Source organism: Entelurus aequoreus, linkage group LG05 (assembly GCF_033978785.1).
Source record: "Entelurus aequoreus isolate RoL-2023_Sb linkage group LG05, RoL_Eaeq_v1.1, whole genome shotgun sequence".
Classification (NCBI taxonomy): Eukaryota; Metazoa; Chordata; class Actinopteri; order Syngnathiformes; family Syngnathidae; genus Entelurus; species Entelurus aequoreus.
In genome coordinates this window covers 31,908,426-31,926,001 of record NC_084735.1, presented here as the reverse complement: position 1 = coordinate 31,926,001, position 17,576 = coordinate 31,908,426, and the positions used below count along the sequence as shown (strand labels likewise).

General features: G+C 42.5%; 1 protein-coding gene across 1 annotated transcript; it reads left to right on the top strand.

The window, feature by feature from the left end:
* Positions 1–1,091: 1,091 nt before the first annotated feature.
* LOC133649930 (uncharacterized) lies at positions 1,092–8,439 on the top strand. Its single transcript, XM_062046647.1, has 2 exons — positions 1,092–1,301; positions 2,121–8,439. Exon 2 carries the CDS (start codon positions 2,344–2,346, stop codon positions 8,437–8,439), a length of 6,096 nt encoding a protein of 2,031 aa, XP_061902631.1. The 5' UTR covers positions 1,092–1,301; positions 2,121–2,343.
* Positions 8,440–17,576: the final 9,137 nt, after the last annotated feature.

Genomic DNA, 17,576 nt, shown 5'->3' with positions numbered 1-17,576 from the left:
TTGATTCGCTGTTTTTCCTTAGGTTTTCTGGTTGATATATTCTGTTTTATGGCTGCTATAAGTCTATCATTGACCTGTATGTGTTGCAAAGCTGTGTAACGTTTATTTGCCTCTTCTCTTGGCCAGTTCACACTTGAAAAAGAGACTCTAACCTTAGTCTCAATATGTGTGTGTGTGTCAGTTACAGACTTGTAAATATACATTTAGACCCCCTAAAGCAGTGTTTCTCAAAACGTTATATTTCAAGGTATATCCTTATTTTTATTTTTTATTTTTTATAATGTCCTGCCCAGCTTCTCGGGCAAATCATATAGCAGATGTAGATGCCCATATCGGCTGTTCAGATTTACTTTACAAAAGAGAAGTGTAGGATACTTCTCTTGTTGCCTTACTTGTATTTTGACTTTATTAAATGTATTTATATAATCATTTGGTGCAGCCGGGCCGGAGCAGGAGGGGATAGAAAGAGAGAAAAAGGAAGACAGAGGGGGGAATTGTGGGGACAAGAGGGGGATTAGACAGAGAGACAAAAACAACAACAGCAAACACAACAACAACAACAACAACAACAACAACAACAACAACAACAACAACAGAGCAACATCAGCAAATACGACATGTACAAATATGATAGTAAAAGTAATAGCAAATAAGCAGTTAGCGAAAATAAAAAAATTATACAGAAATGACAATGAGCATTATTACACTAAAAATGGAGCAATATGAATACCAATAGAAATAGTGCTATTGATAAAAACAATACCAATACTTTACCTTTATGATCAACAATACAATTGTTCAAATGCAACAATACATATACGTAATGATAACTTGAGATACGAAAGAATGCAGAAAAATGGAGGGGAAGAAAGAGAAGCAACCTACATTAACCTTGTAGATTGTTATAGTAACAATAGGTTAAGCTTTGTCAGTGTGCCATGTGTTATACCCAGTTTACCCTAGGGCAACAACGTTAAATATGTGTGCATATGTACCTGTATATGTACAGTATGTGTATATGTGTGCTTGTACAGTGAATGTATGTGGAGTTGAAACTCAGTGTGAATGAAGTGTCCCTGCCCTGGAAGTAAGGAGCTGTCTCCTCCTTAATCTTACTCCTTGGTGAAGTACCAGAAAGAACTACATTTCCCAGAACACCAAGGTCAAGATGGCCACCAATTGGCTGATTCAAGGCAGCTGTTAAGGAATGGTGGTGCTGTCTCATTTCATGCAAGCAAGCAGAGCGGCAAGACGCAAAAATCTACAAGATCCATCTTTAAAAGACTTCCAACACACCAATGGTCGGTGAATATACCCACTTTGCAATATGCTGAAATGCTTATTTGTTAAAACTCACCTTGACATGTTGGTTTACTTACCTGTCTTAAATTGTTTTAGTTTGAACCACAGCAAATTTACTCCAACCTTGAGCATTGATTGCATCTGGGTATTTTCTTACTGTTTGAGAATTAAAAAGCTTGAGTTAATTGAATTGTTAAATAAGCTCAATTTAAAGGGATAAAAAGTCAAAGATTATGGTTCAAAGTTAAAAGTAATAAAGATAAAAGCAAAGTTGAAGGATAAAAATGTTAAAACTTTTGCTTAAAGTTAAGCTAATTATACTTACCTTTATACTTACCTTACTAATTAAGCTACCTTATTAATTAAGCTAATTATACTTACCTTTTACTTACCTTTACTCCGTTTGGTGGATTTACTCAGTTCCATCATGGTAATGAATTTACATGATTGATTACTTAATTGCATGATTAGTTAAATGATTAATTGAGTGAACGATTAAGTAATTAAACGATTGATTGATTAAATTAAATGATCAATTAATTTTGACTTCTTTAAAGTGACTAAAACTACTTTTCTGATTTACTTGTTTCATTTTACTGAAACTGGTTAATTTGACAGTGCATTCACATGCATTTAATCTAAGTGTCTAGAGTCCTTTTGAAAAGTAATGTTAGATAATTTAAAAGTTTAAACAATGGTATTTAAAAGTTTGCAAATTTAACTTTAAAAATAATACCTGTTTGAGTCAGTTGAATTTGAACCTTTTTGTAAATACCTGTACATATATTGTTTTTCCATTTGTTTCTTTGTGTTCGAAGGTTAACAATCTGATTGAATGAAGATCAACAGAAAAGAAACCAACAAAGCCAAAAAGTTGGATAAATAAAGTTGATCAATTGGAAATCCGAGTTGTCCTGGTGTCCTTTACGGAGTCAATAAGTGGAACTTGACAGTTGTTAACCACGGACCAGCCCTGGACAGTGAAGATCAAAGGCCTCAAGACCCAGGGGAGCTGTGGACGCCGGAGAAAACGGGATAAAGATGGCCGAAGAGGTATTGGGGAAGACTGCCGTGATCCTCAAGCAGGAGAGGACGACAGCCAAGAGGAACCTGACCAGAGTGGCCAACCTGATCTCCAGAGGAGCAGGCACCATGCTGCAATCCGAACTAAAAGAGGAGTTTGCCAAGTTTGCCGACCGTTTCACATCACTGCTGGATGCCAACGAGGACTTCAAGATTGGCCTGGAGGCTGACGTCAAGAAGGATGACCCAGATGGGGAGCTCGAGAAACAGCAGGAGGATGACATCCGAGCAACTATAAAAGATGCCGAAGATAAGATGGCAGAAATCAAGGACATTGTCCAGACCAACCTGTGGGGAAGATACGGGAAGACTGAGCTGAAGGCAGCGATTTCCGAGGCAGAGGACGCCATTCAAAGGGCTGAAAATGTAGCAGTTGAAAGCAACAACGTGGAAGGCTATGACGTTTACCTCACCCTGCTGAATGAGACGGTGAGTGTTACCATCCATACCATGGCCCATTGGGAGAAATGGATCCCTCAGCACTTAAAGGACGAGATGGATGACAAACTAACACAAGTGAAAGCAGCTCACTACAGGCTCAAGTTGAGGAAAGCTGAATTCGCCACATCCAGGAGGCTGGCTGATCAAGGTGCAGGAGGACGACCTGGCCAACCAACACATCCCATTGTGAGGATAAAGCCTACATCCCTACCAGTCTTCCATGGGAGCAAAATAGACTTTCACAGGTGGAAGAAGGATTGGGAGAGCCTCCAGAAACTAGGGGAGCCGACTGGATCACCAGAGGTAAAGAAGATCCAGCTGTTGGAGAGCGTCAGTGATTCCATTGCCAAGGAACTAAGACTGTCCACCTACACCACAGCAACAGATATCTTCAGGGTCCTCGAAAACAGGTACGGCAACAAATCAACGATCACAGTCGAAATCTTGGAAGCGCTGGACAAGATGGCACAAGTCAAGGGGAACCAGCCCAGGAAGGTCATTGACCTAATACAAGCTGTGGAGAAGGCCCTGGCTGACCTGACGGAGCTAGGAAACTCTGGAGCCATCAGAAACCCCCTCGTCATCAGGTCGATTGAAAGCAAGTTACCAGATTTCATAAAAAGAGACTGGCTGATGTATATGGTTGAGCCCACCAACCGTGTAACCCCAGACAACCATTTTGATATGCTCCTAAAGTTCCTAAAGAGCCAGGAGGAAATACTGGAACGACTCGAGCAACTAAAGCTGGTGGACAAAGCGGAAGAAGCAGACAGGAAGAAGCCAGAAAGAAAGTTTGCATCTACCAGGGCTACGAGTAAAGATGGTGACGAGGTCTGTGGCATTTGTGGTGGTGGTGGGCACACCAACAAGATCTACTTTTGCAAGAAGTTTAAAGGCTTGAAGCTACATGAGAAGAAAATGGCCCTGAAGAAGCTGGGAGCGTGCAGGAAGTGTCTTGGGTATCACGACGCAGGTGGCTACTGCAGAGACACCTTCCTATGCGGAAACCAAGACTGCAAAAGGGCAAGCGGCACACCTGACCACCACTACTTCCTATGCCCAACAGCAGAGGCCAGAAGAGAAGGAAGCAAAGGTGCAAAAGGAGGAAAAGAAGGAAAAGGTAAATTCACTGAGGAACAGGAGGCCTTCTTGTCACAACTTGCCCCAGAACTGGCAGAGAAGGGCAGAAAGGCATTCTCAAACCGAGCCTCAATGACTCTCAAATCAGCGGGCCAGTCTGAACTGCTGAAGGAAACTGGGCTGGCTGAGTTACCAGTGATGATGATGTTGATGATGGTCACAGCTAACGCAGGTCAGAAGATTGGCACACTTATAGACCTGGCATCCGACACAAATTACATCACTCACAAAGCTGCCGAAAGACTTGGCCTGAGAAGTGAAGACATAGCGCTGGTCGTACATGGAGTTGGAGGCATGACAATGAAAGTCAGGACGAAAAGGTACCTCCTGAAGGTCCGAGTCAAGACTCCCAAGGGGACTGAGCGAGCACATCAACTGGTCTGCTATGGCCTGGAGCAAATTGCAAAGGTCCATCAAGCAACTGAACCCGAAAAGTTGAAAAGCTTCTTCCCAGATGTCCAGCTTGAGGAGTTAGAAAGACCAGAGGAAGTCGAGCTCCTCATAAGCCATCGCGAGGGACGACTCGCACCCCAAAGACTAAAAGTCATCGGTGACCTTGTCCTATGGGAGAGCCCCCTGGGCAAAACAGTCGGTGGAGCACACCCTGACTTGCTCGAAGAAGTGGAGGTGGCAGCATATGAGTCAAGAACCCACTTTGCCCGCTCCATGAGAACCGCTGCTGTCCGATACCAAGAGATCACAGTCCCAGCGTCTGAGCCAGGCCGGCTACAGCAGGACGATGTGGCCCACGCAACTACATCTGCCAGTAACCGTGAATTTCTTGATTGGTGGCACTGGGACAGCATCGGAGCTGCATGTGAGCCGAAATGTGGAAGCTGCCGGTGTGGAAACTGTCCTCCAGGAGGAAAGGACATGACCCTGGCGGAGGAGAGGGAGTTTGAGATCATTAAAGGAGAACTCACCTACAAGATGAAGGACTCTCACTCCTCAACTCCACACTGGGATGCCAAATATCCCTGGACTGAAAATCCAGCCTCTCTCCCCAACAACAAAAGAGCAGTCCAAGCTTGCTTCTTGAGAATGGAAAAGCAACTGAGCAAAGACCCAGACTGGAAAGTTGCATATTCCACCCAGATCCATGAAATGGTCCAAAGAGGCGCAGCCATAAAACTCACCAATGAAGTCATGGAGAAGTGGAAAGGACCAGTTTGGTATGTCAGCCACTTGGTGGCGCCAAATCCCCATTCAGTGACTACACCAGTTCGTATTGTCTGGAACAGCAGCCAAAAATACAACGGAGTGAGCATGAATGATCTTCTCCTAAAAGGACCAGATGTTCTCAACCCCATCAGAGCTGTCCTGCTCCGATTCAGAGAAGGAGTGAACGCAGCTCTGGGCGACATCAGAAAGATGTATAACTCTGTCTGGTTGGAAGAGCGAGAGATGCATCTGCACAGGTTCCTGTGGAGAGACAGCCCAGAAGAGGAAATCGGTGAGTATGCCGTCACCAGAGTCAATATGGGCGACAAACCTGCTGGCTGCATTGCTCAATTGGCCATGAGGGAAACTGCAAGTCTGCCCAACTTCACTCACCTGCAGGATGAACGCAGAGTCATTGAAGAAGACAGCTACGTGGATGACCTGTTGACCTCCCACAATGACCTGAACAGACTTGACCAAATCACAGCTGGAGTTGAAGAGGTCCTAAAGGCTGGAGGCTTCTTCCTCAAACCATGGGTCAGGTCAGGGCAAAGTGGGAGGAAAGAAACTGAAGCGGATGTCCTAAAGCCAGAGCAAGGAAACACCTTGATTCTTCCAAACCAAATAAGAGAAGGAGAGAACAAAGCCCTGGGCATCGGCTACCAGGTGGACAAAGACAAACTGTACATGCTGACGGCGGTTAACTTTTCCAATAGGAAGAAAAAGATGAGAGTTGGCAAAGATCTTCTTGAAGAGGAGGTGAGAGCTGAAACGCCTAACCCACTGACGAGGAGAGCTCTCCTAAGCCAAGTTGCTGCACTGTACGACCCAATCGGCCTAGTTGCACCGGTCAAGCAGAAGGGAGCAATTCTCGTCCGTAAAGCATTCCAAGAAGGAGGGGGTGGCAAGCTGACCCAAGAAACCTGGGATCAACCTCTTTCAGAAAGACTCAGGGAAGAAGCCATACAGCTCTTCGAGGAATATGCCCAGCTTGGACAGGTGAGATTCCACAGGAGCCTCACACCGCCCGACTGGAAAGGGAAACCCTACGGCATCACATTTTCTGACGGAAGTGACAAAACCTATGGTGCTGTGATGTACGTCAGATGGGAGACAAGTCACGGAACTGAAGTTCGATTCGTGGAAGCAAAGGCCAAACTGACACCCCTGGACCAAAAGGGAGATGCTGTAAAAGCAGAAATCTGTGGCGCAGTCTTTGCTGCCAGAATTCGGAAGTACGTGGAGAAACATGCCCGTATGAAGATTGAGAAATGGTTCCACCTACTGGACAGTCAAACAGTCCTCGGGGCCATCCAACGAGAATCATACGGATACCAAACCTTCTTCGCCAACAGAGTGGGCGAAATCCAGATGTCCGGGCCAGTGCAAGACTGGTGGTGGACCAGAGGAGATCTGAACATTGCTGACTTAATAACAAGAGGAGGCAATCCCAAAGACTTAAATGAGGAATCCACATGGCAAAACGGACCAGAGTTCCTGAAGTGGCCAGTGGAGGAGTGGCCTATTCAGTCAGCTGGAGAAGTTGCAGCCCAGGCCAGGGAGAGTGTAAACAAGCTTCAAAGAAAGGCATTCTCTGCTGCACTGACCAGAGCTCAAGCTAAGATGAGTCGGCAAAAAGAAGACCCACTGGCCACTCCGGAAAAGGAAAGTCCCTGTGAAGAATCGAAACCTATTATGCCAAGAAGAAAACCCACTAGCTGGGTGAAACATCTTGTGGATGTAAAAAGGTTCAGTAGCCTGACAAAACTGATCAGAGTTGTTGCCTGGACACGACGAGCTGCCGAGCAGTGGCTGAAGAGGAGGTTGAACCCAGGACAACCAAAGTGGGAGGCAACACCCAAGCAGGCTGGATTGGCTGGCACTGAACTAGAAGGTGCACGTGAAGACGTCTTCCTCGCAGCTCAAGAAGGTGTAACATTCCCAGTCACTACTCTGAGCAGATTGGCAGTATTCAAAGATGTGAAAACTGGACTCCTCGTTTGTGCAGGGAGGATCCAGATATTTAATGAAGATGAGACAGCCGTGCCAGTCTTGCCATTTGAAGCATGGGTGTCAACATTGCTGGCACAAGAATCCCATGACGCTAACCACGAGGGGGTAGCAGGAACCCTTCTACGGATGAGGAAGACAGCGTGGATAATAAAGGGCCGGAGAATTGCCAAGAAAGTAGTTGACAGCTGCATAGTTTGCAGAAAGAACAGAGCAAAGAAGTGTCAACAAATCATGGCAGACTTACCTCCAGAGCGAACCACCCCAGCTGCTCCTTTTGAATTCACAACCATGGACCTATTCGGCCCTTATGAAGTGAAGGATGAAGTCAAGAAAAGAACCAGACTGAAAGTGTGGGGAATCGTCTTCAGTTGCATGGCCTCCCGTGCCATACACACTGAACTAGTGAGTGACCAGTCATCCCAAGGCTTCCTCCTCGCCTATCAGAGGTTCACGTCACTCAGAGGACATCCCAGGAAGCTCTGGTCAGACCCCGGCACAAATTTTGTGGGCGCCAAACCTGCTCTGGAACAGCTGTACACATTCCTTGACCGACTGGACAAGTCTCAAGTCGAAGACATGGCTGCCAACCATGGAACAGAATGGTCCTGGAAGATCCACCCTGCGGATTCTCCCCAAAGAAATGGTGCTGCAGAAGCGGCTGTCAGAGTGGTCAAACGGGCCCTGACCAATGTCGGCGGAGATGGTGTCTTCACCTGGGGTGAATTTCAAACCTTCCTCTACATGGCTGCCAACCTTGCAAATGAGCGACCAATCGATGCAAGAACTCAAAGCAGGGAAGACTGTGTGGAATACATCACCCCGAACTCTCTGCTCCTAGGGCGTGCCAACCCTAAGGGAGATCCTGGAGACTTCCAGTTTGATCGCTATCCTTATAAAAGACTGCAAGTAATTCAAGCTGAAGTCACCAAATTCTGGAAGAAATGGAGCCAACTAGCTGGACCCAACCTCTTCATAAGAAACAAATGGCACACCAAAGAGCGAAATGTTTCTGTCGGAGATGTGGTCTGGTTGGCTGACCAAAATGCCCTGAGAGGACAGTACAAGCTGGCCAGAGTAGTCAGAGCCAATACGGACAGCAAAGGCATCGTAAGAGACGTGCTTGTGAGGACCTTTCCCAGCTATCCTGTCCCCATCAAGAAGACAAGCGACAAAGAAAAACCGACCACGAAAACCAAGAGGCTCAGACATCAAATCCCAGCAACAATCCTGCATAGGGATGTCAGACGCCTCATCATTCTAATTCCCATTGAAGAACAAAGGAAAGAAGGACCTGTGTGACCCCATTGGGTTTTGAAAACCATGAGGGCCAAGTGGGAGGTGTGGAGTTGAAACTCAGTGTGAATGAAGTGTCCCTGCCCTGGAAGTAAGGAGCTGTCTCCTCCTTAATCTTACTCCTTGGTGAAGTACCAGAAAGAACTACATTTCCCAGAACACCAAGGTCAAGATGGCCACCAATTGGCTGATTCAAGGCAGCTGTTAAGGAATGGTGGTGCTGTCTCATTTCATGCAAGCAAGCAGAGCGGCAAGACGCAAAAATCTACAAGATCCATCTTTAAAAGACTTCCAACACACCAATGGTCGGTGAATATACCCACTTTGCAATATGCTGAAATGCTTATTTGTTAAAACTCACCTTGACATGTTGGTTTACTTACCTGTCTTAAATTGTTTTAGTTTGAACCACAGCAAATTTACTCCAACCTTGAGCATTGATTGCATCTGGGTATTTTCTTACTGTTTGAGAATTAAAAAGCTTGAGTTAATTGAATTGTTAAATAAGCTCAATTTAAAGGGATAAAAAGTCAAAGATTATGGTTCAAAGTTAAAAGTAATAAAGATAAAAGCAAAGTTGAAGGATAAAAATGTTAAAACTTTTGCTTAAAGTTAAGCTAATTATACTTACCTTTATACTTACCTTACTAATTAAGCTACCTTATTAATTAAGCTAATTATACTTACCTTTTACTTACCTTTACTCCGTTTGGTGGATTTACTCAGTTCCATCATGGTAATGAATTTACATGATTGATTACTTAATTGCATGATTAGTTAAATGATTAATTGAGTGAACGATTAAGTAATTAAACGATTGATTGATTAAATTAAATGATCAATTAATTTTGACTTCTTTAAAGTGACTAAAACTACTTTTCTGATTTACTTGTTTCATTTTACTGAAACTGGTTAATTTGACAGTGCATTCACATGCATTTAATCTAAGTGTCTAGAGTCCTTTTGAAAAGTAATGTTAGATAATTTAAAAGTTTAAACAATGGTATTTAAAAGTTTGCAAATTTAACTTTAAAAATAATACCTGTTTGAGTCAGTTGAATTTGAACCTTTTTGTAAATACCTGTACATATATTGTTTTTCCATTTGTTTCTTTGTGTTCGAAGGTTAACAATCTGATTGAATGAAGATCAACAGAAAAGAAACCAACAAAGCCAAAAAGTTGGATAAATAAAGTTGATCAATTGGAAATCCGAGTTGTCCTGGTGTCCTTTACGGAGTCAATAAGTGGAACTTGACAATGTATATGTACAGTATGTGTATATGTGTGTACAGCGAATGTATATGTACAGTATGTGTATACAGTATGTGTGTTTGAACAGTGAATGTATATGTACAGTATGTGTATATGTGTGTTTGTACAGTGAATGTATATGTACAGTGTATGTATGTGTGTGTTTGTACAGTGAATGCATATGTGTAGTATGTGTATGTGTGTGTCTGCACAGTGAGTGTATATGTACAGTATGTGCATATGTATGTTTTTACAGTGAATGTATATGTACAGTATGTGTATACAGTATGTTTGTATAATGAATGTGCGTGTGGATGTACGAACGTTGAGTGTGTAAATATGTACTGTATTTATTTGTATATGTATGTGGGAGCGTAGGTACCTATGTATGTCTGTATATATGTGTGTGAGTATATGTGAATTTGCATGTACAATACATTTGACTCCCAGTGTGTGCGGGAGCCAGAGTACGACCCCAGCCTCCCCGAGAGCCCATCCCACAAACAGTAGGTGTGGTGCCCAGGGAACCAGGGGCCACCGCCCCCACGCAGCCAAGCCGGACAGCGACAGGAACCCCAGAGCCTGGCCCACCGCGCCGCCCACAAGGGCCAGCAGCAGGCCGCAGACAGACGCACCCGGCAGAGGACAAGGCACGAGAAAATCAGGGGGCAGCCAGACCCCAAGCCAGCGAGAGACCACACCCCACACGGACAGAAAGGCGGGACGCCCCGCCCAAGAGGCCCGTAGACCCCCCCGCAACCGGACGGGAAGACCGCCCCCGCCCCACCGGCAACCGGGCCCCCATGAGCCACCCCCCCCACCCCCCCACCCCCGGAGAGCGCGGCGAGGCCAGCCCATGGCCACCCCACCTAAGCCGGCCGCCACAGGACCACCCAGCACGGGGCCACGGGAACCACCCACCCCACCCGCAGGGACCCCAACGATGGAGATGGAACAACCAGCAACCGCCCCGCCGAGTCCCCCCCTGAGGTAGGGGAAATAAATAAATAAAATAAATAAATACATAATAATAATAATAATAATATTAATAAAATATATTAAAAAATAAGAATAAATAAATAATTAAATCTATTTATAAAAAATAAAAAATAAAAGAATTAAAAGAAGATCACAGACATGCTGACACACAAGGTCGCTACCCCAACAACTGGCCTCAAGGTATATCCTTAACTCTCACAGTGTATACAGTACAAGCAAACAAATAGACCAAACACTCTCAGACAGACCTTTGTCAATTTAGACCACCCTAAAGGAACCCAGAGTCAATTTAATCCCCCTTGACAACCTAAAACAGTATTCAATCAAACAGTGTTCACAGTGCAGGGAGAGCCGCTTGAGGTGAGAAAATAAGACTTAAAGGGGAACTGCACTTTTGTTGGAATTTTGCTTATCAATCAAAGTCATTATGAGAGACAAGAAGACAAAAGGTTTTTGTTACATGTAACAAATGTCTCGTTCTAGGTAGCCAGCAATGTAGCTAATAGTGCTACCTCTAAATCACTTTAAAAATGCATTCAAAAACCGTCAACAATACTTTGTTTGCGTTTTGTAACCCATATAATAACCAAACTGTAGCAACATTGTTATTGTAAGAGCGAACACTGAGGAATTATTTTTATGTCGTACTAACACATCCCATGCTACATTATTAGCTAACTATGGCAAGAGATAAGCTAGCTTGAACTTCGACACAAAACGCGTTTGAGTTTGTAATGCACAACACTGTGATAGAACACCAATCTGTACTGACTGAAAAACATGAACAATCATATTACAGTATCTGTGTTATGTATGTAGGAGGGAGTTGGGACGGCACAGAACGACAAGGGAGCGATGTCGCTCTATGATGTATTATATATATATATATATATATATATATATATATATATATATATATATATATATATATATATATATATATATATATATATATATATACACAATATGATATATATAATAATGAAACAATACTAATAAATTAACTAAAAAATGGTGTGTGACAAAATCCAAGAGTGTGTATGGTGTAAGACTATGTGTAGGAATTAATTGCTGAGTGTTACCAGAAGTGATGAGTGAGAGGCGGAAGATCAGGAGGACAAGGTAGAGCTCGTGCAGGAAGTCGGGGACTAAGCGTGGCGTCAACAGGTCCGTGTCCAAAGCGAGGGGTCGAGATCCAAGAGGCAGTCCGAGAAACGGGGGGAAAGAATGACGAGACACACAGCAACGTCAACACGGGAACGGAGGTCTGCAGTAGGATGACAGAGAGGACACGAGACAATCAAAAATGACGGGGAAGAAAAACAGAGAGAGAGAGCAAGATTGCATAAAGCACGATGATCGCTTAACCGTCACGTGACTGTCCTGTTTTGCGCCTGTACAAAAAAAAAACAATAATCGATTTCTTCAGATTCCAGCAGCTGTCAAAGACGAAGTATCCTTCCAGCGACGGGCAGTCAAAGCAGAAGTGCTATCGATCGCTGTCAATGACGTAAGAGGAAACATGACGACGGAAGTAAATGGGGGGGGGGGGGGGGGGGGGGGGGGAATTTGGTGTGACACAGCACACCACAACACAACACAACAGGGGAAGAAGAAAAAAATAAAAAGATGGCAACGCCGGCAGCAAACGTGGTACGCGACAAACTAAAAAAGGGAATACTAAAGACCAGGGAAAAAAAATAACAATAATAGTCAACACTTTCTTAATGGAAATGACAATAATATTATAATTATGATACATAATATTATTACGCATTAATATCTCTTAGCCTCTAATGCGTGGCCAAGAGATATTAATGCGTGGCATGCATTGAATGTCTCTGCTGCATTGGATCAGTCTCCTTTCTAACCTCACTAATGCCTTTCTAACGGTTATTTAACCTCACTAATGCTTTGCATCGTCTATATTAGATATATAACAACAGGTGGGTGGCGGGTGGCGGGTGGCGGGCGGTTGTGGTTTTGATAAAATGTTAGTTCGGGTGGATGGCGGGTGGATGACAACTTTTGTGATGCGGTTGCGGATGAAATAATTGCCTATCCGCGCATCTCTGCTGTACGCCAACAGAAGGTTATGTTACGGCGAGGCATGGCAGGTTGTGCAGGCTTTTGAAGGCAGGTCTGATCATCAGCTCCAGGTGTGCAGATTGCCGGCGATTGGTTGCAGCTGTTCGCTGCCGCCGGTCGAAGCTGACGGGCTTTGTGTATCATGATCAATATAAACTGTGACTCACTCGATGGACAGTTGTCTGTTTGGTCCAGCTGGCCGTGGGACGTTTCCTGTTGATTTTGGGTAAGCAATCCATTTCTGTTGAAATAGCTTGTCTCCAAGTTCTACATTTATAGCGTCATTGCTTTCACCTCACTCCATTGGCTTCTGTCTGCTCTAACTTGTCACTCTTCCTTCGTGCTCGCTTCTATAAGCAGCAGTTCATCCTCAGTATGTTTAGCTTCAAAAAGATAACGCTGTGAGTCCTCATTTGACCAAAAATAGTCGTCTTTGTTGTCTGTTACCAAGTCTGCCATGATTAGAACACACATGCGTGTTTGATTCCGGAAGTAGGAACACACATGTTGCCAGAAGTCAGACGTGAGTTGCTATGGAAACAGAAATATGTCAGGCTTGCTACTGACAGTTTGGTCATGTTTGGGTTTTCCTGTGTTTTGGTGTTCAGTGTTATATCTAGTTTCTACTTCCTGTGTTTAGAATCACTTCCTGTTCTGGTGCTCTTGTCAGTATTTCCTGTTTGGTCTCTGTGTTTTGAAGCACCTTTACTTTCTGTTCCATGTCCTGTCAGCACACCTGATTCTCATTAATTAGTTCTATTTAGTTCCACCTGGGTCCCTTCTTTAGTGCTGGATCATCGTACTTTCGAGACTGATGCTTAGTTGCTGTTTTTGTTTGTTCCCTGCTTCCTGGATTATCAAATGAGTATTACTTGCATTCCGCCTGCTACCTCTGCATCCTTGGGGTCACCCTGCGAGCAACGCTCACCAGATCCTCGACAAAATATTTGTGTGTGGAATACATCAGTCCCAGAAATGATTAAAATAAGGTAAATATTGAACATATTACATATTGCTATGAACGTGTCTGTTACTACATTATATATAGACTTGCAGGGTATTTATAAAACGTTGCTGAGATAGGCTCCAGCACCCCCCCGACCCCGAACGGGACAAGCGGTAGAAAATGGATGGATGGATGCTAGAGGGTTTTGAAGTTGTCTTAGAGGGCTTTGAAGGCTTCAATGGAGACTCCCATTAACTGCATCTTTTAAGCGATTTTTTTAATCTTCAAAATCCTAAAAAAAAAAGTGTGTTCTTGTCTCTCATCTTTGTGAACAATAGGCAAAATTCCCAAAATAGTGCAGTTCTCCTTTTAAGGTATAAATCAAAGTTACAACAGGCCAAAACAATGGTAAAAAATGTCAAGTTTTTTGCCGAACGCATCATGACAAGACAAAGTCTTACTTTTGTAATTTTCTGAAACTTTGCAGCCCTGCATTATATTCCGCCCTCTTACAGCTTCTAGGACATAATGAAGTATGTATGTACGTATGTAACACATTACTTTTGGGTGTTGTTAGCTAATAATAGCAATTTGGATAGCTAGCGTTAGCTGCCATTGAATGTATATTCTATCATAACATGACTGCAAATTGTTCGTTGCTTCTCTTGGACTACTTTTGTATGTGTGCACGTGTACAGGCTGACGAGACTGGGTGAGTGACCGACTTAAATACCAATCATTTTATTCGGGCTAGTAAAATTTTTATTACACAAACTTTGTAATTGTGAAAAATATAGACATTTTTAACACAAATGTGTTCTGTTAAAACACTAATGGTAACACAAGCTAGCCAATGGTGTTTTTGTAATAATTTTTGCTTTGAAAAATGTAACCGTGAGTAAGTTGCAAACAGCCCCTTTAATTATCAGGTACCATTATCACTGGAAGATAAGAGCACTCTGAGAGCAGGCCAGGAGCAGGCATGCTAATAGCTTAGCTAACAGCTAAATTAACTTAAAACAACACCAATAAATAGGTGCTTACTAAACTCTAAGAAGCCATAATTTGGTTGATACCAAGGGGAGTATCAGTATGTAGTCGATACTAAAGTGATTAGGTCGATATTTTTTTTATTTAAAAAAAAATGTTTTTGTTGTTTTTGTTAAAAATGTTTACAAAATCAGGGGACAATTCCCTGGACACAGGAGGACTTTGAGGGCAAAAAAACAAATGATTTAAATGAGTAGTAATTAGTAGTTTTTACTTTTGTTTAATTATTGTGTACTATTGTCTTTGGTTTGCTCTAAAAAAATATTTAATAAAAGGAACTAGTTTAAATATTGTGCTGAAATTGTTTAACTGTCAATAGTATTCACCATAAATAAACTGAATAATTTACAGTTAATACATGTGATTGGTATCGGTATTGATATCGACCCATCTCACTCATGGATGATCAGCAGTGGAATCAGTCGCATAAAACTCTATCTACTGTATCTATCTACAATGTATAACTAATTTTGAGGAAGTTTTTGGTACATGCCACATTAAAACCAGTCTTTAAATGTTGCCACTAGTAGAACAGCGCCTTCACCTGGTTGTTCAAAGACATGGGACACACCTGTACGACATCAGGCGCAGTGCAGGATGTATTCTGTTTGTTAATGTCCATGTATTGAAGGTAATGGGGTTTTCGGAATTTTAGCATTAATTGTACAGAGGGTGCATTAGTCAAACAAACACAATAATTATTGTACGTCTGGCAATGCTGATCATTTTTGTTAAAGGGCCCCTCTAATGCTGACAACATTGGCACTTATTTCATAGTTCTGGACCTAAAAATTATGTCTAAAAGTAAAATTCCCCCCCAAAATAGACACAACAGTGATTTTATGTTTTTTTTCTAACGAGTTTCAACACAATTTGGAGTGGCCACTATTAGCTCTAAAATGTGGGTGGGCCTGCATTAGCCTGCTGACTTGAGGCAATTTCATATTGAGTAGTTTGAGTTTAGCTACATGTTTTTTTTTTTTTTTTGTCCTGTCCAGCTTCACAGGCAAATCATATAGTTGATGTAGATGCCCATATCGGCTGTTCAGATTTACTTTACAAAAGAGAAGTGTAGTGTAGTGTTTTGCTACATGTTAATTTTGTGCAGAATTTAAAGAAATGATCAAATATGTTGCAGGTTGTATCAATACAACGAAAGAAGAGGTCAGTCCGCATGCATTTCAAAATGATGGGAATATGAGGAGAGTATGGATCCAAAAAGGAACAGATTAAGCAAAAGGGGTGTCATTTTATTTATTCTGACTTGAAAGAAATAGGATTTTGGTCTGAGTTTGGATGTACAAAATTCAAAAGACTTGAGTCAAAGGCAATCCTAAAATTCAGGAGCACCTTCGAGAGAAGAAAGACTGAGTCAGAATCTGCAAGAAAACGAAGAAAGATATGCAGAAACAAGACAAAAAGAAGGTAAGCCGCTAGTATTCTATTTTTGCGTCCTCTTCTACTGATGTTTTCCTTAAGATGCTTGTGAGGGGATGCTGAAAGAGCACGAGGAAACACAGGCTTTGGTGTCTATGGAAGTCCACAAATGGCGATTATTTTAGATTTCTTTTTTTCTAATAATATTAACCATATCAGTTTTGAAGTAATCATAGACGAGGGCGACAAAAGCATGCAATTAAGTGATCAAGAATAGTTTTACATGCATTTATCCACACTGTCTGTGCGGGTAATGGGTTCCAGTTCTGTAGATGACATCACACCAGGAGAGATAGATTATGGCGATGGAAATTAAGGGGACGTTCCAAGTAATCTACAGTTAGCCACATTCCTTTTTCAGCAGCAAAAATACATAAAAATAACTTGTTACTGAAAATTCAGTCATCCAGACGCTGTTGTTGATGCTTCTGGTGCCAACATATATACTGTAGCAGCAAGCATCTTGGATGGAAATCTTAAAAAATCTTTCTCACACTTTCAACAAATAGCAATACATGAACATATAAGGACGTGGGCTTTAATAAACTGTGACTGGAACTGCATGTACTGTACTGATTGGATTTTATTGATTCAATTTTCCATCTTCTAACAACACTGACTTCTTCTCAGAGTTTGGAAAGTATGAGTTTATGACTTTTACTTTTCACATGTAACATCATGTTTGAAACTTTTATGGACACATGTAAGCAACTTTCCAGTTGATGAAAATAATTATCCTGGCCTCCAAACACGACTGCAAAGTGTGAGAGAGTGAAGAAATATATTTGCAGTGACAATGCTTGGACAATTACAGAACATTCAAATAAACACATTTTCTGAAGTAAAATGTTTGAAATGTAATCTGTTAATTAATTAATTTGTTAGTTTTTAGAGCAGTGCAATGTTCCCTCTAATTTTTCATGTGTGTGAGCAAACGCAAAAACTCCCTGAGCACATCAGACGTGCACACTGGCTACACCAGCAGCACACCTGTCCCAAACCTGACTAAATAACAAGTTACATCTCCATCCATCCATCCATTCTCTACCGCTTGTCCCTTTCGGGGTCGCGGGGGGTGCTGGAGCCTATCCCAGCTGCATTCGGGCGGAAGGCGGGGTACACCCTGGACAAGTCGCCACCTCATCGCAGGGCCAACACAGATAGACAGACAACATTCTCTTATTATTATAATCAAATGACAGCAGTCATTTCCATGAGGTTATTTTCTAATATAAGTGTTTAGGCCCACTTACAATGACAATAACAAAACATATTGTTTTTCATGAACTGTGTACTTGTATTGTTTGTCTGGGTGGAGGTCCTGCTTTGGAAATAATTTGTACCCCTTTCAGACATTGCATTTAGTTCCCA

What these genes read in the sequence shown, in the direction of transcription:
- LOC133649930 (XM_062046647.1), top strand. Translation starts at nt 2,344, where the DNA reads ATGGCCGAAGAGGTATTGGGGAAGACTGCCGTGATCCTCAAGCAGGAG.